We start from the raw sequence: 26871 nt of genomic DNA, 5'->3' as shown, positions 1-26871 counted from the left end.
AGGTCAGCCTAGTCTATAATGTGAGTTCCAGGACAGTCAGGGCTGTTATACAGAGAAATATTGCCTTGAAACACAAAACAACAAACAAACAAACAAACAAACAAAAAAAGAGAGGGTGGGGTGGCTGACTGTGTCCATGGATGCATTTTGGGTGCCCCTACTGCCATGTGGTAAGACCAATACATTTCCTATATCAGACTAAGGAGGTATACCAGACTTCCATAATGGGATCTTGGTTTTGGAACACTATTTTACCTAATGTACTGTTGGGGACTGTGGACCCCCAGACCCTGAATTTCCTGTAAACAACTTGTTTTCCTGTGTTTGCAGCTGTTCTGAGCATGAGACAGGGGAGTGGTTTTTGGTGGGCTTGCAGCTGACTCCCCCACACCCAGAGCTAGGGTGTGGCCATTGGTCAGGGAAGGCATTATGTAAGCTGCCCTGGAACACAATAAAGTTGGTATTCTTGGGGAATTCAAGGATGACTCGTGTCTCTGTCTATGCGGGTTTCAATCTCTAGCCCCTTGCCTGGCTTGCAAATCATAGGCTATGTGTAGATTGCAGAACAGGCTTAGTGCGTTACAACGTACCAACTGGGTTCTAAAGGAAACTTAGAACAGTTTCCCCTGTACCTCCAAAAGGTTGTGCCACAATAGGCAGCTTTCCCTGCCTCTTGGTTGCTTCTTTATAATGTTAACTTGGCAAAATACAGGAAGAATTCATCAAGGTTGCAGGGTATTAAAGTCAGGTAGAGTATGATGGTGGAGTGACTAGTTGGACATAGGCTTCCCTTTAGCATGGCCGCTAGGAAGGGTAAATGGGATTCAGGGAACCCAGGTATCACTGCTAAGTGTGGCCTTTTAGTTTTCCTTGTGGTTGCTCACGGAAGGGGAAGGGAAAGAGGAAAGACACAGGGAAATCTGCAGAGGATGTTCTGGAGAAGAAGACAAAGGAGAGATGAAGAATGTTTCAGTGCATCTTCTTTTGTAGAGGGCAATGAGACACTTCTAAATTGTAGTAGTTTAATCTAGACCCTCGAAGGAAGAAAGGCTGAGTACTTTTCTGCATTGATCTTGATCTAAATTTTGACTGGAGGATAATAAAAATGACTTCTAGAGAAAAGAGCTTTGTAGAAGGAAGGACACTGACAGAGAAGGGTTATCTGTCTATGTGTTACTTTCATTGGTTAATAAAGAAACTGCCTTGGCCCTTTGATAGGAGAAAATTAGGTAGGCGGAGTAAACAGTACAGAATGCTGGGAAAAAGGCAATGAGGCAGTCGCCATGACTCTCCTCTCCAAGACAGCTGTAGGTTAGAATCCTCCTGGTAAGCCACCACCTCGTGGTGCTACACAGATTATTAGAAATGGGTTAGATCAATATGTAAGAGTTAGCCAATAAGAGGCTACAGATAATGGGCTGGGCAGTGTTTAAAAGAATACAGTTTCTGTGTAATTATTTCGGGTAAAGCTAGCCCAGCGGGCGATGGGAAGTGGTCCGCCGTTCATTCAACAGAGTGGCGCCCAATGTGGGGCTAAATCCACTTAAAAACCTGAGAGGGCTTAAAAAGAAAAAAAGAGAGAGTTTAACACAGCTTTTTGCTGTTTATGGGTGGCTTGCCGCTAAGAAATTTTCCTGACTCAGCAGCAGAAAAAAACTGGCTGTTTTAAAATGCTGGCTTTCTGGGTTGTGCTGCCATCGTGATCTCTGTCTGGCTCCTATGGGAGACAGAGCTTTTAAATGGAGCATTTGGAGTAAAATGCTAGCTTGCTTGATGGCAATATGGACTTGCTGTATACATGAAACTGTGCACGGTTCAGGGGCACCAAATGGCTGAGACAGGGGCAGCTCCGGCTCTGCTCCGCCACCAGGAACTATCGTAATTATCATAATAACAGCGCAATTAAGGTTTAGACTGGACAAAAAACAGGCAGTACCATATTACCCCTATATGGCACAAGCTAAAGTTTTTAAAAAGTGCTTAGCATTTTAAAAACTGCTCCTGTACAGTAAAAAATTACAGATTCACAATAGGACAGATTCAGACATACAAGACCTATAAATGGGTCACAATGTTAGATGACTGTACATAGGCTTGGGAAAGAAAAAAAAAGTCTGCTGGATACTATGGGCCTGAAGGCTGAAGATGGATGCCCCAATGGTACAGAGGAACTTTGGGTGACTGTCCAGACAGCGAGATGTCTCTGTCATTTCTAGAGTTTGGAAGTTGCTTATTTCTTATTTACTTAGGTAATATTATATCCTTCTGGAGTCTTTGATGGAGTTGAAGAATGGTTAGTCATAGTTATAGTTTTCCTTAGTTATGATAAAAGATAAAATAGATATTGTAACTGTAATTATTGCTTGATAACTGTTTTGTTATATGTAATTTTACTATGTTAAAGTTAAAGCCTTTCTTTTTTGTTTAAACAGAAAAAGGGGAAATGACAGAGAAGGGTTATCTGTCTATGTGTTACTTTCATTGGTTAATAAAGAAACTGCCTTGGCCCTTTGATAGGAGAAAATTAGGTAGGCGGAGTAAACAGTACAGAATGCTGGGGAAAAGGCAATGAGGCAGTCGCCATGACTCTCCTCTCCAAGACAGCTGCAGGTTAGAATCCTCCTGGTAAGCCACCACCTCGTGGTGCTACACAGATTATTAGAAATGGGTTAGATCAATATGTAAGAGTTAGCCAATAAGAGGCTACAGATAATGGGCTGGGCAGTGTTTAAAAGAATACAGTTTCTGTGTAATTATTTCGGGTAAAGCTAGCCCAGCGGGCGGTGGGAAGTGGCCCGCCGTTCATTCAACAGGACATTCAATTTCTTACATTGCCCGTTCACAGATACAAGCTTTCAAGGTCTGAAAAGGGTATCGGAAAGCCAACACAGATAAAGGCTTCTGTCAGCTTGATCCACCTTGACCAGGAGTGCTGGCTGCCACATGTCCACGACCTTACAAAATCTAAAAGTTCCTTTCTATTGCTGTGATAGACCACCACAACCAAGACAACTTACAGAAGAAAGTAAGTTTGGCTTACGGTTCCAGAGGGTTAAGGATTATAATTATGAGGACAACATGGCGGCAGCAGGCCTGACGGTTGAGGCAGCAAGCTGAGAGCACACATCTTGAACAGCAAACACAAAGCAGAGATGGAGTGTGGCTTTTAAAATCTCAAAATCTGGGCATAGCGGTCCAAGCCTTTAGTTCCAGTACTTGGAAGGCAGACACCAGCCTACTCTACACAGGGAACTTCAGGACAGGATAAAGAGATCCTGTCTCAAAAAAAGAAAAAAAAAACCACAAAAAATAAAAACCTACAATAAAAAACCCAACCAATCCCCCAAACCAAAAAGCAAATAAACAAAACCCCCAAACTGATCCCCAGTGACATATTTCCTCTAAACCTACCTAAATAGCACCACCAACTATTCAAATATCTGGGATCAAGTATTCAAATATCTGAGCTCAAAGGGGACATTTTCTTTCAAATCACCATTTTTTTTTCTCTTCAAGACAGGGTTTCTCTGTAGCTTTGGAGTCTGTTTAGGAAAGAGCTCTTGTAGACCAGACTGGCCTCGAACTCACAGAGATCCACCTGCCTCTGACTCCCGAGAGGCATGAACCACCACCACTTGGCTTGTTTCTAAATTTAAGACACAAAGTTATTAAAGATTTATTTTTATGTGTATGTGTATTTTGCTTGCAAGCATGTCTGTGCATCACATGCATGCAATGTGAGCCCAAAAGAGGGCATTAGAAGCCCTGGAACTGAAGTTACAGATGGTTGTAAGTTACCATGTGGGTACTGAGAATTAAACACAAGTCCTCCAGAAGAGCAGCCAGTGCTCTTCAGCTCCTAAAGGTTACTATTTTTATCCCATGATATAAATATGCTTGTAGTAAAAATGGATAACTGTAAGTCTATCAATGGAGAGGGCAGAGAGGACCCTGCCTGTAATCCCCTACCTAACATGTTACTCCAGAGGAAGAGTTTAACAGGGCTTCCTCAGCTGACTTCTGCTGAGTGCATAAACATCAGATTTGTTGATGTTTGGCTATACCTGCTGCTTCTCTATTTGCTACTTGCTGCTCATTCAAAAGCAAAAGCTCCATTACAGATGGATTCTGAACTGTACAAAATACAAAAGGCTTTTGGCTGGTATGTGCTTTCTTTCTTTTCTTCTCCTCCCTCCTACCTTAGGAAAATCTGTTTATTGAGCATACTGAAAAAGGGTTACAGGCTAGCAACTGTCTAGAATCCCACTGTAGGCTGGCTTGTGTTTTTTATGAGCTTTGCCTGAGTGCTTACAAAGTCTCACAGTTTAACAGTTGATCTTAATCTATTACTTGCCTTATATATAGTTTTAACTTAAATGTTCTTTAATAAGATGGCTAATGTAATATGACTCATGATATTAAAAAAATAAATAAAGGGGCTGGAGAGATGGCTCAGAGGTTAAGAGCATTGCCTGCTCTTCCAAAGGTCCTGAGTTCAATTCCCAACAACCACATGGTGGCTCACAACCATCTGTAATGAGGTCTGGTGCCCTCTTCTGGCCTGCAGGCACACACACAGACAGAATATTGTATACATAATAAATAAATAAATAAATAAATATTGAAAAAAAATAAATAAAAGGGGGAAGTAAATAGAAAAAGCAAATGTTCAGAGGATGCAAGAAAAAGACATTTTTAGCAGAAAAGGATTTTTCTGTATGACATATGATAAGACTTTGCCCTGGGTTACGATAACAACATATTTATAGAATAAGAAAGATTGCATGTCGGTGGTGGCGCATGCCTTTAATCCCAGCACTCAGGGAGGCATAGGTAAGTGGATCTATGTGAGTTTGAGGCCAGCCTAATCTACAGAGTGAGTTCCAGGACAGCCAGGGCTACACAAAGAAACCCTGTCTTGAAAAAACAAAACAAAACAAAACAAAAGACTGAGACAAAGCTTGGAAGCCTTAGCAAATCAGGAAAGTCTGTGTAAGTGACATTTGTAGCATTCACAAGGACTGGTTTATAGAACAAAAATGTATGTTTAATCAGGATTTATGTAAAAGCGTTTGGTTTTTCCCACTTTTTAATCTAAATGTTACACAAAAGTTAAATGTACAAGACTGGTGTAACTGACCTCAGTATTCAATAATGCCTAAAGGCCTCTATTAATGTGAATAGAGGGACCATTCTCAAAGTCAGCTAGGTCCCAGGAGACTATGGGACATCTCTTAAAGGGTCCTGCAGCCCTGAGAGTCTCCTGTCCTCTTTATTAGAGAGGCCATGGGAAAGTCACATGGCCTCTAAAGAAGGGAACCAGAGAGGAAAACACCCTCAAGGCTTCCAAAGAGAAGCTACGGTGAGGAAGGCCTTGATTCATGGCACAACCAGTAAAAGGTTAAAGACCAGAAGCCTCCCCAAGCTCAAGTAACCCCTGAAGACAGACACTCAACAGGCCTTGACAGTAAGTAAAAAGGAAAACAGCTAATTTTTCTTATTATTGTTGTTTTGAAACAGAGTCTTTCTACCCAGCCTTGGCTGGTCTGGAACTTGCTATGTAGAACAGGCTGCCCTCCAACTCATAGTGATCTGCCTGTGCCTGCCTCCTGACTGCTGTGATTAAAGACATGTGCCACCACATCTGGCTTAAAAATAGTTCTGATCAACAGCATGGTCTTAAACGCCTGTTTTAGTTCCTTTCTGTTGCTGTGATAAAATGTTCTTACCAAAACAAACTTAGGGGAGGAAATGGTAGTTACAGTCCACCATTGAGAAGTCAGAGCAAGAGCAAGGTTTCTTTCTTTTCTGGCTTTTTGAGACAGGGTCTCTCTGTGTAAGAGTCCTGACTGTCCTGGATCTGCCTGCCTCTGTCTCCCAAATACTGAGATTAAAGGAGTGTGTTACCGCCTGGCTGTGTCATGTTAGCCCAACAGGAAAATATAAGCAAAGATTAAAATGACTGCTATGTTTTTTTTCAACTGTCTAAAAGCTCACACTCCTTAGAAATTAGGCTCAAGTCCATACAACATGTTATTTGGACAATCATTTCTCACTAATGATTTTCTTTCTGATCATGAAAATGCTGACCTTATTAATGCAATCATTTCATTGGCCTCTTTATGAAAATTTAATACTTTTGTGCAAAAATAAGAAAGCTGATCCTAAAATTCATATGGAACTGGAATGGTTCATTAAGACCAAAATGATCCTGAAAAAGAATAAAGTTGGAGAACTCGATCTTAATTTCAAAACTCACTATAAAATTATAATAACTAGGGGCTGGAGAGATGGCTCAGCAGTTAAGAGCACTAGCTGCTCTTCCAGAGAACCCAGGTTCAATTCCCAGCACCCACATGGCAGTTCACAACTGTCTATAATTCCAGTTCCAGGGATCCAGCATCCTTACACAGATGCACCAATGCAAAGAAATAAATCATAAAAACTACAAGAACTAAAAATATCAGATTTAATTTTAAAACAAAAAACCTATAGTAATCATGAGAGCTCAGAATATAACTCAATGGTGGAACTTGCCTCGCTGGCTGACACCCTCCACACTATGTGTAAAGGGCAGAGGTCAATGTCAGGTGTCCTCCTCTTTGCTCTTTACCTTATTGACTGGGACAGGGTCTCTCACTGAACCTGAAGCTTCTCAGTTTAGCCAGACTGGGTGGCTGGCAAGCTCCAGGGATCATTTTGTCTCTGCCTTCCCAGTTCTAGGGCTACACGTGCATGTCACCACACCCAACTTTTTAAGTGTGTGCTTGTGATTGAACTCCTGTTCTCACACTTGTGTAGCACGTGCTTACTGACAATCTCCCTAGCCCATTTTATGTTTTTTTTCCCCCTTGAATTCAAATTTGAAAGAGAATGTATGCCACATGTACCTGGGTACCTGGAGGCTAGAGGAGAATGCTGGGTCCCCTGGAGCTGAAGTTACAGATGGTGGTGAGCCATCTGACGTGGGTTCTGTGAAAAGAACTCAGGCCCATACAGGATCAGTCAGTGCTCTTAATCACTGAGCCAGCTCTCTAGACCCTCATTTTGTGTTTTTTGAAAGAGTCTCACTATACAGCCCAAGTTGACTTCAAACTTGCTTTCCTGATTTGTTTTCTGAATCCTGGGATTAAAACTTTTCTTTGCTAATTGATCTTTGACAAGGGTACTGAGTATGTTCAAAGAACAGACTTCATCAAATAATGCTGGGACATTATAGATCTCCATATACCAAAAGGATGAGGTGGGACACATATACAGAAATATGAGCTAAAAAAGTGGATCAAAGACAACTAAAACTTAGAGCCAGCAAGATAGTTCAGAGGGTAAGGGTGCTTGCTGCGAAACTTGATGATCTGAGTTCGATTCCTGAAAACCACATGGTAAAAGAGAGCACTGACTCCCACAAGAGTTCCTCTGACTACTATACACATGCTGTGGCACATGTGCACCTACACAGGCACAGACACAATACACGAATGAATAAAAATTTAAACTGTGAGTTTAAAAAGAAAAGCAAGTATTTCTTTTTCTTTTCTTTTGTTTTTTGTTTTCTCGAGGCATGGTTTCTCTGTGTAACAGCCCTGGTTGTTCTAAACTCACTTTGTAGGCCAGGCTCGCCTCAAACTCACTGAGATCCGCCTGCCTCTGCCTTCTGAGTGCTGGGATTAAAGGTGTGTGTCACCACCATCTAGCAAAGCAAGTGGAAAAGTTTGGTGGTTTCTGAACAAACTAAAGGTATCTCCACATATCCCAACAATCCCGCTCTAGGGCTCCCAGAGTTCAAGAGAAGAGCATTGCCTGCTTGAGGCTGAGGGAGCAGTGAGGACAGAGATTTATTTGGGGCAGAATGAGGAAGTTAGCTGTTTCCCTTAGATAAGCTGCTTGTCTGTTGTCTCTTTTTTGCCACTACTGGGTGTCTGGAATTGGGCCAGCTGCCTTCTGCAATCCTCAAATACCTGCTTCCTGGAACTTTGAAGGCCTTGGCTTTGCCAGGGTGAGGGTGGGGAGGTGGGCGTGGGGGGATGGGATTCATGTTTCAATTTGGAGAAAATGTCTCACAACAAAACTTTTAAGTGTCTTAAGTATGGGTAGAATAAGCATTATACTCTCTAGTTCCAGAAGGTAAGTTTGTCTCTTTAAAGGAGTGTCGTTTGCTCTGTCATGCTCACCACCATTAACCTGCTCTGTTGTTACTGAAAGGAAAAGTATTGGCTCCAGGAGCCAATGGTGGCCATGCTCGAGCTGGCCAGAGTCCCTTCAGTTACTGTTTTTGTTAGTGGGGGGTTGGATTTTCTTCTTCTTCCTTTTTTCTTTTTCCTGACTGCCTTTCTTTCTCTACCCTGCTCCCCCCTCCTCCCTACATAATCTGCCAGCTGGAGACTGGAAGACTGTCTTTGCAGATTGCCAGCTTCTGGAATAAAGCACTGGAATAAAGACTCAGTGCCTCTGTACTTATGGGTATCAGAAAAGCAGCAGCAAGCTCTGCTATTCCAGATTCAGCATTCAGGGTACAGAAGATGCCTTCTACATGCCACAGTGATAAATTATTAAGAATCCCTGGAGAGATGGCTCAGAGGTTAAGAGCATTGGTTGCTCTTGCAGAGGTCCTGAATTCAATTCCCAGCAACCACATGGTGGCTCACAAACATCAGTAATGAGATCTGGTGCCCTCTTCTGGCAAGCAGGCAGAACACTCTATACATAATAAATAAATAAACCTTAATTTAAAAAGAAGAAGGAGGAGGAGGAGGAGAAGGAGGAGGAAGAGGAGGAAAAGAAGAAGAAGAAGAAGAAGAAGAAGAAGAACAACAACAACAACAACAACAAGAAGCAGAAGCAGCAGCAGTAGCCCTGGCTTGGTCTACATAGTTAGTTCCAGAACAACCAGGGCTACACTACAGAGAGACCCTGTCAGGAAAAACAAAACAAAACAAGGAAAGGAAAAAAAAAAAAAGAGAGAGAGACAAAGACAGAGAGAGACAGAGAGAAAGGTATCCCAGGCCCAGTAGGGAGAACTATGTGTGTGGGGGGAAGATGTCTTAAAATAAACATTTAAGGGGCTGGAGAGATTGCTCAATGGCTAAAGGCACTTGTTGCTCTTCCAGAGTTACCTATGTTTGATTCCTAGTGGCTAACAACCATTTGTACTTTCAGTTCTAGGGGATCTGATGCCCACTTCTGGCATCCATGATATACATATGAAACACATGTATGGCTTCATGGGCATACATGTGAAACAAGGCATACATGCAGGCAACCCCTCCTCCCCCCCAAAAAAAAACGAAAAGAAAAGAAAGAAGACATTTAAACAGTAGTTAGGCTGGACATCAACTGTAACCCCAGTGCTTGGAAGACAGAAGCAAACAGATCTGTTTGTTCAAGGCCAGCCTGGTCTATGTAGCCAGGGCCACACAGTGAGACCCTCTCTCAGAAAAAGAGAATTACTACTCAATGCTTTTTTTTTTTTTTTTTAACTATTCGACACTTTGAAGAGGTGAAGTTGGGGGCTAGCGTCCACCCAACCTTGACTCCCCTCCCACTGTTTCAGAACTGGAGGCTGGAAGTCTAGAGATCCTGCTATTTACAAAGAGAAGGAACGGCTGCAACAGTTCTTGGGGTTCTGTCTTTTTCATCTTCCGAGATAGTCCTATCTCTGTGTATCTTGGAATCAGTCTATAGGAGTAGTAATGACTTCCCCTCTAGCTCCCAAACCTTAATATTATCACTGCCACCAAGACCTAAAGTCACCCGTGCCGTAGAATGCAGGGATAGGAACGATAAATAAAGTTGGAACACTAAGCAAAAGGAGTTTGGTACGGGTTTCCAACTCAACTGAACTTCAGCCTCACCAAGAGAGAATGCGAAAATACATGTTTGCTCTCAATCGCTCCAGACCCACAGAAGACCCATCGTCCATAGGTATCTGAGACGATCAGACAGAGACAACGGGCAAAGATCTATTAAATGCCGTTAAAGGGCTACATTTAAGGCAGCCTGAAGTTCGAGGGGAGCCCGAGGCGTGAGGACTGGTGGGAGAGGGTCCCGGCCGGGCTACAGGCGGAGTCGCTTCCGCCTCCGCTTTGGGTACCCAACGCGCGCGAGGTCTCACTTTGTGGGCGTTCCTCAAGGAAGTCGAACCCAAAAGCTCCTTACCCGCCGCATGCGACCATTGGACAGCAAGTCGGCGATCCCCTTGGCAGCGTCGTTTTTCTCAGCCACACAGAGAACTTTTCGCACTCCTCGGAAGGCCACTTCCATGGCAGCGCGGGACAAGGCACGGCCTCCAGGCCGTCGCTGCCACCGGAACGCTAAGAGAGTGATTGGGAAGATCATTCCCTAGGCCCTGCTCCAGCAGCAACTCCACGGTGCCCCGTACATGTTGGGGAACCCAGAGGAGATGCCACGAGGCACACCTCTGAGAGTTACTTTAACAGTGCACCTTTTCCAGGCCACTGGCTGCCTCAGCGTGGAACCCACGCCTCAGAGATCCGCTTAAACTCGCGCTCACTGACAACTTCCGCTAACCGAGCAGCCTCGAACTACAACTCCCAGAATGCTTCATGCCCCGGCACGCTCACCCATCACCGTTTCTCCTCCTTCCTCCCACCTCACTGTATTCTACTTTCTCTTTCTTTAGGACAGTGGTTGGTTAATGGGACTTGTCCTCAGGAGGGACTGATTGACAGTGCCTTTTAAAAGGCGCCACTTATTCGGAAGTTAATGTGAGCGTTTCCGGGTCACGCGACGCTGATGCTTGGGAGTCATGTGATACCAAGATGGTGGTGCCGCGGTAGCTTCTTCCCTGGGACAGTGCAGTCCTAGGAGCCGCAACAGTTTCTGCTCTTAGGTTTTGGGGAGGTTCATTTAACTGACTCTGCAGCCGTCCGTGACTAGGACTAAGGAACCTGATCAGTGCTGGAGCTGTTAATGTCACTGGTAGGTTCCGGGGAGTGCTAGTGATTTCGGTTCAAGAAGCCTTGTGACAGCCGGGGAAACAGCGAGAGTGGCTAGCCTCCTCCGTCATCTGCGCTTGCAGCTTTGGAGTTCATGAGGCTTCCCAGGGTTTCCCAGGTCCCAAACCCTGATAATCTTCGGGAATTTGAATTCTTGGGTGTGTGAGAGGCATCTTAGGACCCCTGAAAGTCCAAAGAAGGCCGTAAGAGCTTTGCTTCCTCATCCAGAGGCCGGACTTCCCCGCCGACTAACCACGCATTATTTTCCATTTCCTCTCAATGTTCTCTCCGTATTTCAGGAAATATGATCAGCGCCCCTGATGTGGTGGCCTTCACCAAGGAAGACGAGTATGAGGAAGAACCTTACAATGAGCCCTCCTTGCCGGAGGAGTACTCAGTACCTCTCTTCCCCTATGCCAGCCAAGGGGCTAACCCCTGGTCTAAACTGTCCGGGGCCAAGTTCTCCAGGGACTTCATCCTTATTTCCGAGTTCTCTGAACAGGTGGGACCTCAGCCCTTGCTGACCATCCCCAATGACGCCAAAGTTTTTGGCACTTTTGATCTCAATTACTTCTCCTTGCGGATCATGTCAGTGGATTACCAGGCTTCATTCGTTGGTCATCCTCCTGGTTCTGCCTACCCCAAGTTGAACTTTGTGGAGGACTCCAAAGTGGTGCTGGGAGACTCTAAGGAAGGGGCCTTTGCATATGTGCACCACCTCACCTTGTATGACCTGGAGGCCCGTGGCTTTGTGAGGCCCTTTTGTATGGCTTATATCTCTGCGGACCAGCATAAAATCATGCAGCAATTCCAGGAGCTTTCGGCTGAATTTTCCAAAGCATCCGAGTGCTTGAAGATGGGTAACAGGAAGGCATTTGCTGGGGAACTTGAAAAAAAGCTGAAAGACTTGGATTATACGAGAACTGTGCTGCACACAGAAACCGAGATCCAAAAGAAAGCCAATGACAAAGGTTTTTATACATCTCAGGCAATTGAGAAAGCCAATGAATTGGCCAACGTGGAGAAGTCCATCATTGAGCATCAAGATTTGCTGAGGCAGATCCGCTCGTACCCTCGCCAGAAGATGAAGATACCTGCTTTGCGTCCTGGCGATATGGAGCACACCCAAGACCAGGCTGCCCAGGTCTCCACTACCTCTAACCCCGAGGAGTCAGCTAATGCAGACCGTTATACGTGCAGACCAGCTTACACCCCGAAACTCATCAAAGCAAAGTCCACCAAGTGTTTTGACAAGAAGTTGAAGACCTTGGAGGAACTCTGTGACACTGAATATTTCACTCAGACCCTGGCCCAGCTTAGCCACATTGAACACATGTTCCGGGGAGACCTATGCTACCTCCTGACTAGTCAGATTGACAGAGCACTTCGGAAACAACAACACATAACAAATTTCCTCTTTGAAGACTTTATGGAGGTTGATGACAGGATGGAGAAACAAGAGAATGTGCCCTTTCGGCCCAGTCAGGACAGGCTGCCTTCCAGGCCTGTGGAAGAATGTCCCATTCCTAAAGTGTTAATTAGTGTTGGTTCATATAAGTCCAGTGTGGAGTCTGTTTTGATCAAGATGGAGCAGGAACTTGGAGATGAAGAATACAAGGAAGTGGAAGCAGCAGAGTCAAGCAATTTTGACCCCCAAGAAAACCTGGACTACCTGGATATGGATATGAAAGGGAGCATCAGCAGTGGGGAAAGCATCGAGGTTCTGGGCACCGAGAAGTCATCCTCTGTGCTGTCTAAATCTGACAGCCAGGCCAGCCTCACGGTGCCATTGAGTCCCCACGTAGTCCGTAGCAAGGCAGTCAGCCACAGGACAATCAGTGAGGACAGTATTGAAGTCTTAAGCACCTGCCCATCTGAGGCCCTCATTCCTGATGACTTTAAGGCCAGCTACCCAAGTGCCATTAATGAGGAAGAAACCTATGCAGATAGTGAGGGGGCCATCCATTTCGAGGCAAGTGTCTGCTCACCAGAACTGGGTGAGACTCAGGAGGGCAGCTTGGAAAATACCCCATCCCAAATAGACTCCAGCTGCTCTATTGGAAAGGCGAGTGAAGGTCAGCTGGTTCCTCTTCCCACCCCGGCTTACACTCTTTCTGATGAGGATGGTGTGGTGAGCATCCCCCCACAGAGCTCCAGGCAGAAGGACCAGGGGTTCCATGTGGACGTCGAGATGGAAAACACTGACCCTTCTCCCCGAGACAATAGCTGTGAGATGTTCCCAGCTTATGAACTGGATCCAAGCTGCCTTCTGGCTAGCCGAGATGTTAGTAAGACAAGCCTGGATAACTACTCGGACACCGCAAGCTACATGAGCAGTGTGGCCTCTACCAGCTCAGACAGAACCCTGTCTGCTCACTCTGCTGGCCTGTCCTCTGAGAGACACAAGAAGAGAGCTGGCCAGAATGCCTTAAAATTCATCCGCCAGTACCCCTTCGCCCACCCAGCCATCTACTCCCTACTTAGCGGGAGGACGCTTGTGGTCCTGGGCGAAGACGAAACCATAGTCAGAAAGCTTGTAACCGCACTGTCTATCTTTGTTCCCAGCTATGGCTACTATGCCAAGCCAGTGAAGCACTGGATTTCTTCCCCTTTGCATATTATGGATTTTCAGAAGTGGAAGCTTATTGGCCTACAGAGGTAACTGGTTCCAGGTGGTGGGGAAGAAACACTAGACATTAAGAGATGAAGCAGGTTGTTCTGTGGACCCCAGAAAAGGGAAGCTTGCTTTTTGGACAATGGATAACCAACTCACTGTTCTTACCTTTGGCAAATTACTCTTGATTTTGTTGCCTTATCTGTCATGGAGAGGGGGTTCACAGTTGCTAAGTGATTGCCAGTGCTGGGGGCCCTTCCCACTTCCATGTCAGACCGTTTGGGAGAATTATTCGTTGTGTATGTTTGGTGCTAGTGATAGAACCCAGGGCCTGTGTATGCTAGGCAGACATGCTACTTCTGAATTACATTCCCATCCCCTGGGAGAGTTTTTTAAATCATGAATTCCCAATCAGATTCTAAATCAGTTGGTCTGTCTGAGATAAGAAATGGAGTCTTGCTCCAGTGAAATCAGAGAGTGAGTGGATTTGAAGATGCTATGTTCATTCTGACTGCAGCTCACATTGGCATAAAGAACTGTGGCTGTCACTGTGGGAGATGTAGAACTCCAGTAGCTTGTACTCTGCTGTTGTATTCGCTCCGGAAGCGAGGAGTCACAAGAGCTTGTCTTTTCCCTGTTTGATGTTATGGTGTTACCTTGCCGTGGCTTATTCACACAAGTATTTGGGCAGGTCATTCCTGTGTTCCAAGAAAACAGTCAACTTGTTGAATGGTCATTTGCTAAGTATTATGAGGCTAGTGAAGAGCCAGCCTCTGCCCAGTGCCTGAATTCCAAGGTAATCCAGCCATGTTGAATCTGACCCCCATTCTGTCACCATGCCACCAACTTAACTTCTCCAGGGCTTTTGCCTTCACTGTAGTCAGCTGGTAAAGCCTGTCTTACGATACAGGTGCCTATTATTGACTCGTCTCTACAAGCGTGCACTCTAAGTGAAGGCGACAGGTGAGCACATCCTATAGCATATGAGATACAGTGTATTCTACTGAGGTGGGCACAGATGTTGGGACGCTCCTATACGAGTGTCAGTGCCTACACAGTGCTCCAAGAAATGATTTCCCCAGACAGGAGCCACTTCGAAGTGGCATGGCGATGGGAGGGTCTCAGCTAACCCAGAGAGGCCCTGGGAAGTGGGCCTCTTTTCCTAGCAGAGACAATGCGTTTCTTCTAAGCATACTCACTATTGCAGTTGAAAGGGAACTGGCATCTTCCTGAAACTGTGACGCTAGGACACCTGAGGTGAGGGCTGTCAGAGGAGGATGATGATTGCAGTGGGAGCAACAGGGTCTAGGTCAGTGCTGGCGCTGCCTTCTCGCTGTGGTGGATCTGGACTCCTAGAGTCACGTTGTGTGCCTCTGCTCCCAGTGCCACCTTCCAGAGCTGGAAAGGGGCCCGGATTGGGAGATGTCATTTTATAGCAGTTCCTGACCTTATTGGTTAGCTATGTGGAGGCCAGTCTAGACTGTATTAACAAGACATTGACTTTAAAAAGAAAAAAAGGGATGCAGAGTGAGAGTTTTTGTGTAGTGGCACTCTTGTCCACAGAGCCGTGGGCTGCCGCAGGGCTAGTTCTGTGAGCAGGGTTCGTCTGAATCCTCCAGTCTTGGCTTCACCTGGAACTGCTCAAGTAGTTTTCAGAGAATGTCACCTTGAACCACCAGCTCCCCTGGCTCGATTCTTTTTCCCCACACAGGCCTTCTGCCAGGCAACAGAAGGTTGGGTCAGCCACTGAGGAGTCTCCCATCATTTTAAATGAGCGCCAGGGAGAAGTGTGGGACTTGCTAAACAGCAGTGAGGAGATCAGGAATAAAGGGTAAACAGGACCCAGTTCTAGCAGGAGAGTCAGGGGAGATGGAGGCTTAGGCAGGGTCCTGGCTGGGTGACCTCATACTCCTCAATCCTGGTGGCTTCCCTAGTTCGGATGGTGACAGTAACTTGGAGGGGAATAGGCTGTGTTCACTGTAATGGAGCAAAAGACCTGGGGCCTGATTGTGTATTTGGCTTCCTGAGGAAGAGTTTTATGGGGAACAGAAATGGGAGATGTTGGAAGGAGCCAACATCTGGGAGGAAGGGAGTGCCACGGCTGAATCTCAGGAAAGGCTAGAGATGGAGGATCAGACAGGGGGAGTTGTGCTGAGCCTAATGGAAAGCCAGCGGAGCCATCCGTGCAGAGCTCAGGTGTGCCTGCCCCGAGATAGAGAAGCTGGTGCAGAGTGGTAAAGGCAAGCCATTGAGGCATTGGGATTGGCAGAAGGTGAGGACGCTCTCTTCAGATCTCTTACTGCCCTCAAGACTGCTTCTCACCTATAGGCCCCAGTTCTCCCTTGTGCATGGGGTGTGCTGTCCACCCACTGCCATTGGTTTAGGGCCTGTGTGTGTCCTGCCATTTGAATTCTGAGCTGACGTTGCTGTGGTCTTCAGGCCTTCCACAAGCCCCAGGTCCCACTCTGAAGTCCAATGCTCCCATGAAGAGGAGCAAGTCAAGACTCTAAGACATCCTTCATTGTGGTCTCAGCTCCCAGGTCAATGCCTGATTAGGTAATAGATGCTCAGATGCTCAGTAAATAATTATGAGATGCACCAAGGAAAAAATGGCTGCGGTCCCAGTGGTGTTTTTTTTTTTTTCTCGTATAATATTGTGCCCTAAGGGGCTGGAGAGATGGCTCAGAGGTTAAGAGCACTGACTGTTCTTCCAAAGGTCCTGAGTTCAATTCCCAGCAACCACCTGGTGGCTCACAGTCATCTATAATGAGGTCTGGTGCCCTCTTCTGGCATGCAAGCATACATGGAAGCAGTGTTGTATACATAATAAATAAATCTTAAAATATATATATCGTGCCCTAAATGTTAGAGGAAGGTCGCCTGTAAAATCTTGTCAGTTCTGTTTGCTAGGCTTGCAGGGAATGCCTATGCTCGTGGAAAGACTGCTCTAAAGGAGAGCTTTTGTTTTCTTATGCTGCAATGGAAACCCTGACCTGTGCATGGCAGACAAACCTTCTACTACTCTACCCCCTACCCCATCCTCTTGAGGAAGGCTATTTTTGTTTTGTTTTACTTTTAGAAGTTTATTACAGACTCAAAGGTGGGAGTTTAAAGAGGAGAGACCTAGAGCACCCTGCTGTTTGAACTAGGCATGGAGGTCAGCCACATGGTGGACAAGAAGCCAGCTGGCAGGGAGGGGAGCATTGGAGAGCAAAGCTCAGTATTAGGGAAAGCATGCTTAGAACAGAGATGGGAAGAAAAGGAACTTATGCCTTTCTGAGAAACTTGAGGGAGGTTTTTAGGGAACAGCCTTGGAAGGCTGAGCAGTTGGACTGTTCCACTTCATTCCCTTGGAACACATGCTGCTGGCACTGGGGACATAGCACTGAGGGAGATGCAGCTCAGCCATTCCAGGTCTCTAGAATGGAGAATTCCCCATCAGCCACCACACTGGGTGGATGTGGGCTCAGAGTAGTAACAGTGATAGCAGCACCCACTGAAGGCCAGGTCCCATCCTAGATGACTTAGTTTGTCATGCTGGTGACCCAGATCTCAGAGATGAGGCTCAGAAAGGGTAAAGGAAGAGGGAGGCCTGCAAGTGCTTCCATCTGCCGTGAAGGATTCCAGGGACAGCAGACGGCCAGGGGCTCCTAGAGCACCACTGAAAGTTTGGCTCATTCTGTGGAGCATCCATTTAGTCAAGTAATAGATGCTTCAGAGGCCATCAGGAATCAAACTGCCCAGGGCCTCGGGAACCAAAGCATTTGAACTTCCTCTAGTTGGGAGGGAGTTAGTTTGGGGACAGTAAGCCTCATCTCTTAAGTATCTGCCTCCAGTTTTCCAACCCTTACCTTTTCTGACCTTGGCCTATCTTTTTCAGAGTGGCCTCCCCTGCCAGTATGGGTACCCTCCATACCCTGAGCCGTTACAGTCGCTATACGAGCATCCTGGACCTGGACAGCAAGACCCTACGCTGCCCCCTGTACAGGGGAACACTGGTACCCCGCCTGGCCGACCATCGCACCCAGATCAAGAGAGGAAGCACATACTACCTGCACGTCCAGAGCATGCTCACCCAGCTCTGCTCCAAGGCATTCCTCTACACCTTCTGCCACCACCTGCATCTGCCTGCCCACAGTGGGGAGACACAAGAAGCCGTGGCCAGCAGACAAGCCAGCTTCCTCAAGCTCAACCTGGGACTCGTGAATGAGGACATCAGGGTGGTGCAGTACCTGGCTGAGCTGTTGAAACTGCACTACATGCAGGAGTCACCTGAGACCATCCAACCCCTACTCAGGTTTGACTATGTCCCCAGCTTTTTGTATAAAATCTAAGGGTTCCAGCTACCATGACCAAGACCTGTGACTCGGTATGGGAAGGGAAAAGGTCGGTGTGACTAAATGGTTGCCTGAGCTGGAGTGTTGAGCTTTCTGATGTCAGCAGGAAGGAAACAGGTGGCAGTCGTGGTTCCCATCTAGCCCTGGGCAGTGTGTGAAGTGGGCCAAGCAGAGGTGGAGCCTGGCTCTCCAGAAGTGGCTGCTCTTGGTTCCATGGGGAAGTAGCTGTCAAATAGGGGTTGTCCTTAATTCTCCAAGGATCAACAGTCTGGGCAGGAAGAAGAAAGCTCCAGACCCTTTGGGGCTGGAAAAGATGAAGCTAAGTAGCCAAAGCCCAGATGACACCAGTGGCAGAATCAGCCTGGGAATTGGTGTGTGTAGGAACAAGACAGCCATCACCTCCATCTACCTCTACCAAGGCCCTTTACTTGGCTTCCTGGAGCCCAGTAACTGAGGGGAGGCTTCTGAACAAGGACCAGGAGGAAAAGTGCTCTGGACAGTTGGAGAAAGACACATCTGGGCTCTGGGGGATGCAGAAGTGGCCCCTTGTCCTATCTTCCCCTCTGTCAAGGAAGTGCTTATTGAGTCCCTGGGGGTCCTTACAGTGGTCCTGGATGTGAAGCAGGTGTCAAATGGCTATAGCCCATATGAGAACCTTCAGGGGTGTAGATGAAGTGGGCCCTAGCCCATTCCCCACTTGTATGGCAGGAGCTGCCCACTGGCTCTTCTCGGCCACAGCATTAACTCAAACACCCCTGGAAAGGGATGTAGCACTCTGTTACCTCTCCTGCGGCCTAGGGGCTTGGTGACAACTGAGTTCTGACTGGAACTTAGGAGCAAGGCTATCCTGTTCCAGCTTCTGGTGGCTATCATTATAGACTATAGATCCATACCTGAGAGGCAGTGTGCACCTCCATCCTTACAGTCATCCCCATGTGTGTCCCTTTCAGTCCCTACCTGACCCACTGGTGGCCATCATCATGACCTCCCTGGGACTCCTGTTGCAGCTGCTTCTGCTATGCCTCATGTGCTACATGGAGCACTCCTCAGTCTGGAAAGTGTGAGACCTGTTTAAAAGTGTTTTCTCCCTAAATAGGAGCTCTGGTTGTTACTGCTCCTTTTTTAATTTGCTCAAAAAAAAAAAAAAAAAAAAAAACAAAAAACAACCCTGCAGTAAATTGAACCTGGATCATGGATCAGCCCTGTGCGTGCATCTATTAGATGCTGTGTCCCCTGCACTCAGGTCTCTCAGCTGGCCACACCACTGAGGTCTCTCACAAGAAGGAACCCTGTAGAAGCCAAGTAACCAAAGATGGCTTGGCAGCATATTGCTCCTGCGTTTGACACGAAGTTGCAGCCTGTTGGTTCTGGTTCATGGCTTCAGGTCATGGTCCCCATTTCACTTAGACAGTATGTGGCTTTGTTTCTGAGGCTTTGACAGAGATCCAGGATTTTGTCACTGTATTTACAGACACCTTAGCAGCTGTGGTTTCTCCTCATGGGCTCCCTCATCTGCTATTGCTTCTCAGAGTTCCTAGATGCGACTTTGGCTGGTTGGCAAAGTGGCGTTTCCTCAGGCCTCCAAGGATGAATGTGTTATGGAGCTCAAGAGCCAGGCTGGGAGGTGGTCAGTTTCTGGTACTACCTCAGCATGGGGACTCGAAGGTCAACACTGTTCCCTACACTGAGAAAGGCGGGAGAGCTGCAGCCACACTTGGCCTTCTGGATACTGAAAACAAACTTCAGTGGTCTGAAGTGGAGCTCCATGTGCAATTGGCATTCAGCCACAGGGTGACTCAGAAGACAAAGCCATGACTGATGTGGAGTGGGCACAACAGTCTTGTGTAGCAGCTGTGGAAATGGCGTCTCTAGGATTTACTTTTTTTGTTTTGTTTTTGAGACAGGATCTCATGTTAACCCAGAATGGGTCTAAATTCAGTATGAATTCAGGATAACCCTGAATTCTTGATCCTTCTGCCTCCACATCCCAGTTGCTGAGATGATAGGTGTGTGCCACCAGACCCAGCGACTGGATTTAGGCTTGGTGATTTGGAAGGATTACTTAGTGCTGAAAGCATGCTTCCTCTCAGGGTCTTAGTCATAGAGGCTGAGTTTGGACCGAGTTTTCCTCTGCTGTGGAGGACTGGAATCCTTTAGAAGTAGTATTTCTACACACTTTGATGCTGTGGAGACCTATGCAGCAGGACTCAACTCCTTGAATTTTCATTTGTCATTGGGCGTGGTGGCACATATCTTTAATCCTAGCATTCAAGAGGTGGCTCTCTGTGAGCTAGAGGTTACCCTGACCTACATGAGTTCCAGACTAGCCAGAGCCACATAATGACACCCTGTCTCAAAGAACAAAAGGTTTCCATCTGAAGTGTTTCTCAATTTCTAGGCTAGTAAGGCTTTTGTTTGTTTTGTTCTTTTGAGACAGCCTCATATGGCCAACGATGACTTTGAACTTCTGATCCTCCTGCCTCTGCATGCTTTGCAGGTCTGTCATGCCTAGATTATACAGTTTTGGGGAATGAGCCCAGAACTTCATACATGCTAGGCAAGCACCCTACCAACTGAGCTGTATCCCTAGGCTGGCTACTTTAAATTATCCTATTAAAAACACCCCACAGAAGGATAACAGAGCCCCTTCTTTATTCCTATCATTTTGAATTCTGGCAGTAAAACTGGCAAGTCAGGTTTATTTCAATTTGACTGCCAAGCAATTATTTGCCTTCCTATTTCTAAAGCTGTCTAGTTTAAGAACCATCCAATTGAACTGGTACATTACTTTTACCATTGTACAAGTAATGCTTGTATGTTACTGGACATTCACATGCTCCATTGCTGAGGTCAGTCCACAGTCTTCCCTATAGTGTTTGGGGACATTGGAACATACTGGCTTGAGTTGCCATCTCCTGCCTCACCATTTCCCTTCAGTAGAACCTTGGATTAAAAATGTTTTAATTCAGCCAGGTGGTGGTGGCGCACGCCTTTAATCCCAGCACAAAGGAGGCAGAGGCAGGTGAATCTCCGGGTTCGAGACCAGCCTAGTCTACACAGACCTTGTCTCAAAAATAAATGTTTTAACCCCTCCATGATTTGCTATTGAAGTGGCTGAAGTTACTCTTAAACTTGGAACTGGACTTCAGTAATGACCTGTCATTTCTAATCTGACTTTTAACTCCTTTATTTTAGATCAGTTGCCATATTTAAAGTACAAGGATTTCAACATAATTCTAGGAAGGTCAGGAGATCTCCCTTCTCCCTTGCCAAGTATCAAAACCAGCAGTGCTGTGTGGTACTGGATGGAGGCAAAGCTTCTAGGTTATCTTGTATGCATCTTGGCCACCTCCTACATTGCTCAGTCTATGCCACTCCCCAGCCTGAGTGCTATATACTGGACCAATGTCCTGTGCTAGAGCCACCATGGTTTATCTCCCAAATGTTTGGGTAGCAGTAGCTTACCCAGTCAGAGATGATGCATCATCAGGTGTAGGGCCTCTGGAGGTACCAAACCCTCATGGCAGTAGCCATCCAGGCTACTTTCTACTTCCCTAGAAAGCTCCTAAGAAAGTGCCTTGGCTTGTACTTTGAAATGAATAGCCAGCTTTCTGGCTTTACCCTAAAACTGTGATCAAACTGGAATTTTTAAGGGACACACTGCAGAAAGGAGCAAGGTTTAGATTCCTTTTGCTCTGAAAGCAAAACCTTGCTTGAGCTTAAACACAGTTTCCCTGAGCCCTTGGTCCAGTAAGGTTTGGTAACGTTAAAGCTTAGGGAAGGAACAGCAGGAACAGATGAGATGTAGCAGTGGGGAAAAAGCATCCTACAGTGTTGGTGTGTTGGTGGTTTACAGCATAGGTCCCCAAGAGGCCCAGCTTGGAGCTGTGTAGTTTTCTTCAACTAGGCAGGAATTAAGTCCCTGGATTTAAGGTTGCTAAAGTAGTTCAGTGGCCCCACAATCAGAGATGAGGGGACCAGTATGCCACCACACCCCACGGAAACGGACACAACTGCCTTCACATGGTGGAGACAGTACCAACGATGGACCAGCTCCCAGGGAGCCTTGGGCAAACTCTAATACTGGCCAGCTGGAGCTGCAGGCTGGACTGAGGCATACAGCAGTTAGTGAGCAGCACAGTCTGCAATGAACTCTTGCTATTTTCTAAGAAGCTATTTTATTACTGCATGTTCCACCATGTCTGTGAATATGTGTCCCAACCTGCAAGTTGCAGTCCCAGTAGTGGAACCAGAGCACTGCTGATGTGACCGTGTACCACAGGCATTATGCACAAAGTTTAACCAGAGTAAATGCCAAACAAATAGTATGAGGAGTGTACTTTTAAAAATATTAATTTATTTGAGTTCAGATATTTTTAAAATATAAAAATTGGTTGTATTTTTTAAAGCTATAATTCTTGTAGACATTCTGTGGATAAAAATTTGTGTGTATTAAATTGGTTTGCAATTTAGCCATGTGAAAAATAAAGACTCTTTGGGAAGGTGGCATTTGGGTTCCTAATTACAAGCAGCTGATATAACACAAAGCCTTTGGCCTCTGCTGATTCTCAAACCAGAAAGGGATTTTCACATCTATAGGGACAACCAGTTCTATAGTTTGTGTCCTAGGCATGAATACATACTGAGTACGTGCATTCCCTCTAAGTGACAGTGACACCATAGCCTTTCTATAAGGTAATTCAAACTGCCGTCGGTGTTTTTTTCTTTAAAACAAAATGTTATGAGTATTGCTATTTTGCCCATATGTATGTCTGCAGCTCATGTTTACCTGGTGCCCTCAGAAGCCAGAAGGTGTTGGAACTGGAGTTACAGATGATTGTGATCCATCGTGTGAGTACTGGGGGTTAAACCAGGGTCCTTGGAAAGAGCAGCCAGTGCTGAGCCATCTTTCCAGCGCCTGTTTCTAAGTCTTGCTTACAACTGTCTTGTTTATAGTCTTAAGCTCAGAGCAGAAAACTCAGAGCTCCTCTCCATTCTACTGGGCAACAGAACAGGAAGAAGAGAAAACACAAGGATGAACCTGAAAATTTCCTTACCTGCCACAGGGCCACTGAGAAAGGAGAATTCTGGAATCTTTAATAGCTCTGCCTCATACTGCAATCAATAAGTGAGAACAAATGACTACACAGTACTTTTTTCCAGAATAATTAGTTATATACAGCTGTTAAGAAGTGAAATTTCAAATTTATAGTCCTTGATAACCTGTCCCAGATTTCTGAAATAAGAACAGCCTGTCAGAAACACCCTCCAAAGTAGTGCAGGCTCAGTGGCCTACTACAGGGCAGCTTGGTGGTCTTGAGAGAGCACAGGGTTCAGAGGGTCCTGGAACAGTCCTACCCTCATGGATTGGACTGTCAGAAGTCGGGCAATCCAGGTAGTAAGAAGTTGGAAGCAAAACTCTCCACGTCTTCCCGGAGAGTCCTCAGAGCGCTCTGGTACTTCTCATCCCCCGCCAGCTTCTCCTTGAACTCTTTCAGTGTGGCCCTCACGGCCATGTCGCTCTGAATCTGCACAGTCAGCTCTATCCCTGTGCAAAAGACAGTGAGTGCCAACTGGGGCTTCCTTCACTACATATCCTGCTATAACTAGATGATTCTGGACTGTGTCCTTTGTCAATAGACAAAGAGGGATTTGTAGACCAGCTTTCACCCATGGCTGGGTCTTAGCTACTAAAACACATGAGCAACTATACACACAAGCAAGACATTTGAACTTCCAATACCTCACCCTTCCTTACCTCTGTGGATAAAGTGTGCAACTTTTTGGAAGTCTTCCTCCAAAAGTCCACGGGATGTCAATGCTGGGGTCCCCAGTCGCAGTCCACTGGGCCGTAATGCGCTCTTGTCACCTTTGAGATAAACAAGATCCTGAGCTGCATCAAACACACTGTGCCCACGTATTTTCAAAAGAAAGTTGGGCAAAGATCCTAGTCTGTGAATCCCAACTTGATCTAGCAAGGAAGTGACTGACTTCAAAACTAGGGTGTAAGGCATGTGGGCCACTGTATTAACTGATGAAAAGCAGTCCTGTGGGGGTGGCTCGGTCCTTCAGAGGTTAACATCCGTGTGGGCCTGACAGGAGAAATGCTACTTGGTTTAAAAAGTTCCTGTCTCTTACAGCTGTGCCACTTCGATTGTCCTTTCCTTTCTGCCCTTCCCTACAGTGGTCGGTCTCCTGAGCTGAATACTCTCGTCAACTCCAACACTAGCTGAAAGAAATGCAGATAGGAGGGCCGTGAAAGGAATGACCACAGAGGAGTCTCACCTGGGCAGGTATTCTTGTTGCAGGCAATAGAACAGGCTTCTAGTACCTTCTCAGCTCTTCCACCATCGGTACCCTTAGAACGGAGATCCACTAGGATCAAATGATTATCAGAACCACCTGGAAACAGAGTTGGATAAAATGGAATTAGAAGGTTGGCTACACAAGGAAAAGAACCTGCCGTTCTGGAGAGGTGGGCGAAGATGTTCCACTAGGAACTGGGAAGAGGACATGGCATAACTGGCCATATAAAGGGGTGCAGAGCTTCTAACTGCCTGTGCCGTGACATGGTGGAGACCCACACAGGTGAGGAGCACTCAGGTCTCATATTCTGTGACAAATGACTCTAGGTAAACGCTCTACCACTGAGCCACATCCCCAGCCTTTCTGATGCCAGTGTTAAGACTCTGGGATAGGCATGAGAAATCAGTCCCACCCATCACTGGGCAGAGGCAGGTGGATCACAAATGAATTCAAGGCCAGCCAGGAGTATCTAGGCCAGCCAAGACTACATAGTAAGACCTTTGTCCCAAAAAACCAAACTCAAACCAAAACAACAAAAGAGCTCCTTCTGAGTAGTGCCGGAGTAGTTATAGTAGAGGCGCAATTAACCTTGGAGATGGGGTAATGACCATATATGTTCGGGACGCTCTGTGCTTTTGTTCTAAACCCCATGGCAAAACAGACTGGCAAAACCCATCATTCAAAATGTTCAAGACCAGAAGCAGTGTTTTGAGATTTGAGGATTTTTTTTTCATATTTTAGAATATTTGCTAGACCTTATTGGTTGAACATCCCCAACACAAAAATGCTAATCCAAACTTTTTAGGCATCTGGTTTGTGTTCAGAGCCTTCAGATTCCAAAGGATATAAGTACTAGTGACATAAATAATGCTAAGATTCAGATCTCAAGGGTTCCCTAAAAGTTCATGGTGTTAAAGGCCTGCTCTCTCTTCTAGCGTTACCAAAAGGTAACAGAACCTGTAGAGATGGGTCAGATGCTGGCCACTATGATGCATTCTGGAACTGGAGGCCAGCCTGGGCTATGTAATGAAACGGTTTCAAAAAGACACTCACCCTGTCCCCCAAAAGACAGGCTTAGTAGGTCTTTAGGTCACTGAAAGACTATGGGATCTCAGCCCTTCTCTTCTTTCTTCTTCCCTGGCTGTGAATTAAATGGCTGTGGTTCACCACAAGCTCCCACCATGATGTACCTGCCCAAAAGTAAAGGGACTAATTGGGTTAATCTACTGTGGACTTGACCACATACTCCAAAAGTGAGCTAGTCTGTCTTTGTGTTACGCTGATTACCTCAGGCACTTTTTATAGACACAGCCGGCTAACCGATGAGGAGGACAGCAATAATAACAGAACTTTCTGGACCAAGCCCAAGGTCATAAAGATCCTGAGCCTCTAGGTCTTTCCACTTTGAACTCTTTTTAAACCATGGTGTGGCCTTGGAAGACCATTGTTTACTTCAGCCCCAGGCTGTACTGCAGGAATGATTCCAAAGATCCCAGGTCAAAGAAAAAAAAAGAAAAATAGACTGGCATGTCACAAGGCTGTCATCATACATGAGAGGAACCAGGGAAAGCCTACTGTGCCCTGGCCTCATGGATGGTGTGAGCTATCAGCAAGTGGAAGAATCCTGACTTTGCCACTTGCAAGTGGGTGACAGCTGTAATCTGACATCTCTGTTATCCAGAATGTGTAGTCCGCATATTGGGTATCACATGGCAGTTGCTAAAACACACAGAAGGGAAAGAACTACAGCTGAGGGTATGCTCAGCTGTGTGAGGTGGCAAGAGTCAATGCATTGGTGGCAAACCACACCCTGACCAGATGAAGCAAGAGGCAAGACTTCAATATACCCACCCAAGAAAGGTCAGCCCAATTTTGTGAGCATTTAGTATACCTGTAACTATTTTGTAGCCTAGGTCTGTGAGGGCCTCAGACAGAGCCCTGCAGTTGGCCACCACTTGGAGCTGGTAGATTTTGAATTCTGTGGTCATGGCTTGCTTCAGGGCCACAGCAACACCTGGACAAGGAGACAGATTTAAATACAGGTGTTGACTCAGGAGCAGGTCTTTTTTTCAGGGAACCCAGTATCTGTAACTATTGTATCACCCTCCCCCCTTGACCAATTATCTATTTCTATTCTTTCACATGGCTAGGGATAGAACCCAAGATCGTGGTTGTGCTACATCCCATTCCCATTGTTTTAGCCCTATAATTACCCTACCACCCTTGCACACATCACTAAAGTCACTCCCCAAGGACTGCTTTGGAGATAAGCTTATCTCTAGGGATGAAAGCCTAGTGTATTCTGATTACCACAAGGATGGATTTTAGTCCTTTCATGCTTGGTATGTGGGAATGAATCTCTGGATGAACGAAGTCAGTGACATAATGCAGCATTCTGAGCTATGCCCCAGAAAGAACGGCCTGCTTGCCCCCTCACCACCTCGGAGCACTGACACCCTTGTAATTACTCATGAGGGCTGTTTGACTACAAGGGACGAGAAGCAGAGCACCACGCTCAATGTACACACTGATGTCCTGGTATGGAGCACCTGTCTGCTTGTGGAAACACTTGGACCAGCAAGCCTGGTATCTTCAGTAGCAAGAACCATGAGAGCTAAGCAGACCCCGCAATGGGGAAATCTGGAAACCGGCCCAGAGC

General features: G+C 46.2%; 3 protein-coding genes across 6 annotated transcripts in view; 1 reads left to right on the top strand and 2 right to left on the bottom strand.

The window, feature by feature from the left end:
* Top3a (DNA topoisomerase III alpha) overlaps window positions 1–10500 on the bottom strand; it is a 36723-nt gene extending 26223 nt beyond the window's left edge. The window contains exons 1-2 of one of the 2 annotated variants that reach the window (XM_085695027.2): window positions 10156–10289; window positions 6891–6972 (exon numbers count right to left, since the gene is read on the bottom strand). Coding sequence is in view for 1 of the 2 variants with exons in the window: in XM_048448123.3 (XP_048304080.3) it covers window positions 10156–10335 (180 nt within the window). In the remaining variant the exon portion in view is untranslated. Of the gene's footprint in view, window positions 1–6890; window positions 6973–10155 lie in introns of both variants that reach the window. The other variant, XM_048448123.3, reaches the window with a different exon arrangement.
* A 160-nt stretch (window positions 10501–10660) lies between these two features.
* Window positions 10661–22412, top strand: Smcr8 (SMCR8-C9orf72 complex subunit). The gene is made up of 3 exons (XM_048448126.3): window positions 10661–10938; window positions 11255–13613; window positions 17450–22412. The coding sequence occupies exons 2-3, from the start codon at window positions 11260–11262 to the stop codon at window positions 17901–17903; spliced, it is 2808 nt and encodes a 935-aa protein (XP_048304083.1). The 5' UTR covers window positions 10661–10938; window positions 11255–11259; the 3' UTR covers window positions 17904–22412.
* Window positions 22244–26871, bottom strand: part of Shmt1 (serine hydroxymethyltransferase 1) — a 19807-nt gene continuing 15179 nt past the window's right edge. For all 3 annotated transcript variants that reach the window (XM_048448127.3, XM_085695028.2, XM_048448128.3), the window contains 4 exons: window positions 26104–26226; window positions 24192–24308; window positions 23665–23775; window positions 22244–23454 (listed from right to left, as the gene is read on the bottom strand). In XM_048448127.3, coding sequence (XP_048304084.1) covers window positions 23282–23454; window positions 23665–23775; window positions 24192–24308; window positions 26104–26226 — 524 coding nt within the window. In that variant the 3' untranslated portion in view covers window positions 22244–23281. The remainder of the gene's footprint in view (window positions 23455–23664; window positions 23776–24191; window positions 24309–26103; window positions 26227–26871) is intronic.

The sequence above is a fragment of the Myodes glareolus genome, chromosome 9 (assembly GCF_982192425.1).
Source record: "Myodes glareolus chromosome 9, mMyoGla1.1, whole genome shotgun sequence".
NCBI classification, from domain to species: Eukaryota; Metazoa; Chordata; class Mammalia; order Rodentia; family Cricetidae; genus Myodes; species Myodes glareolus.
This window is presented reverse-complemented; position numbering and strand designations above follow the sequence as displayed.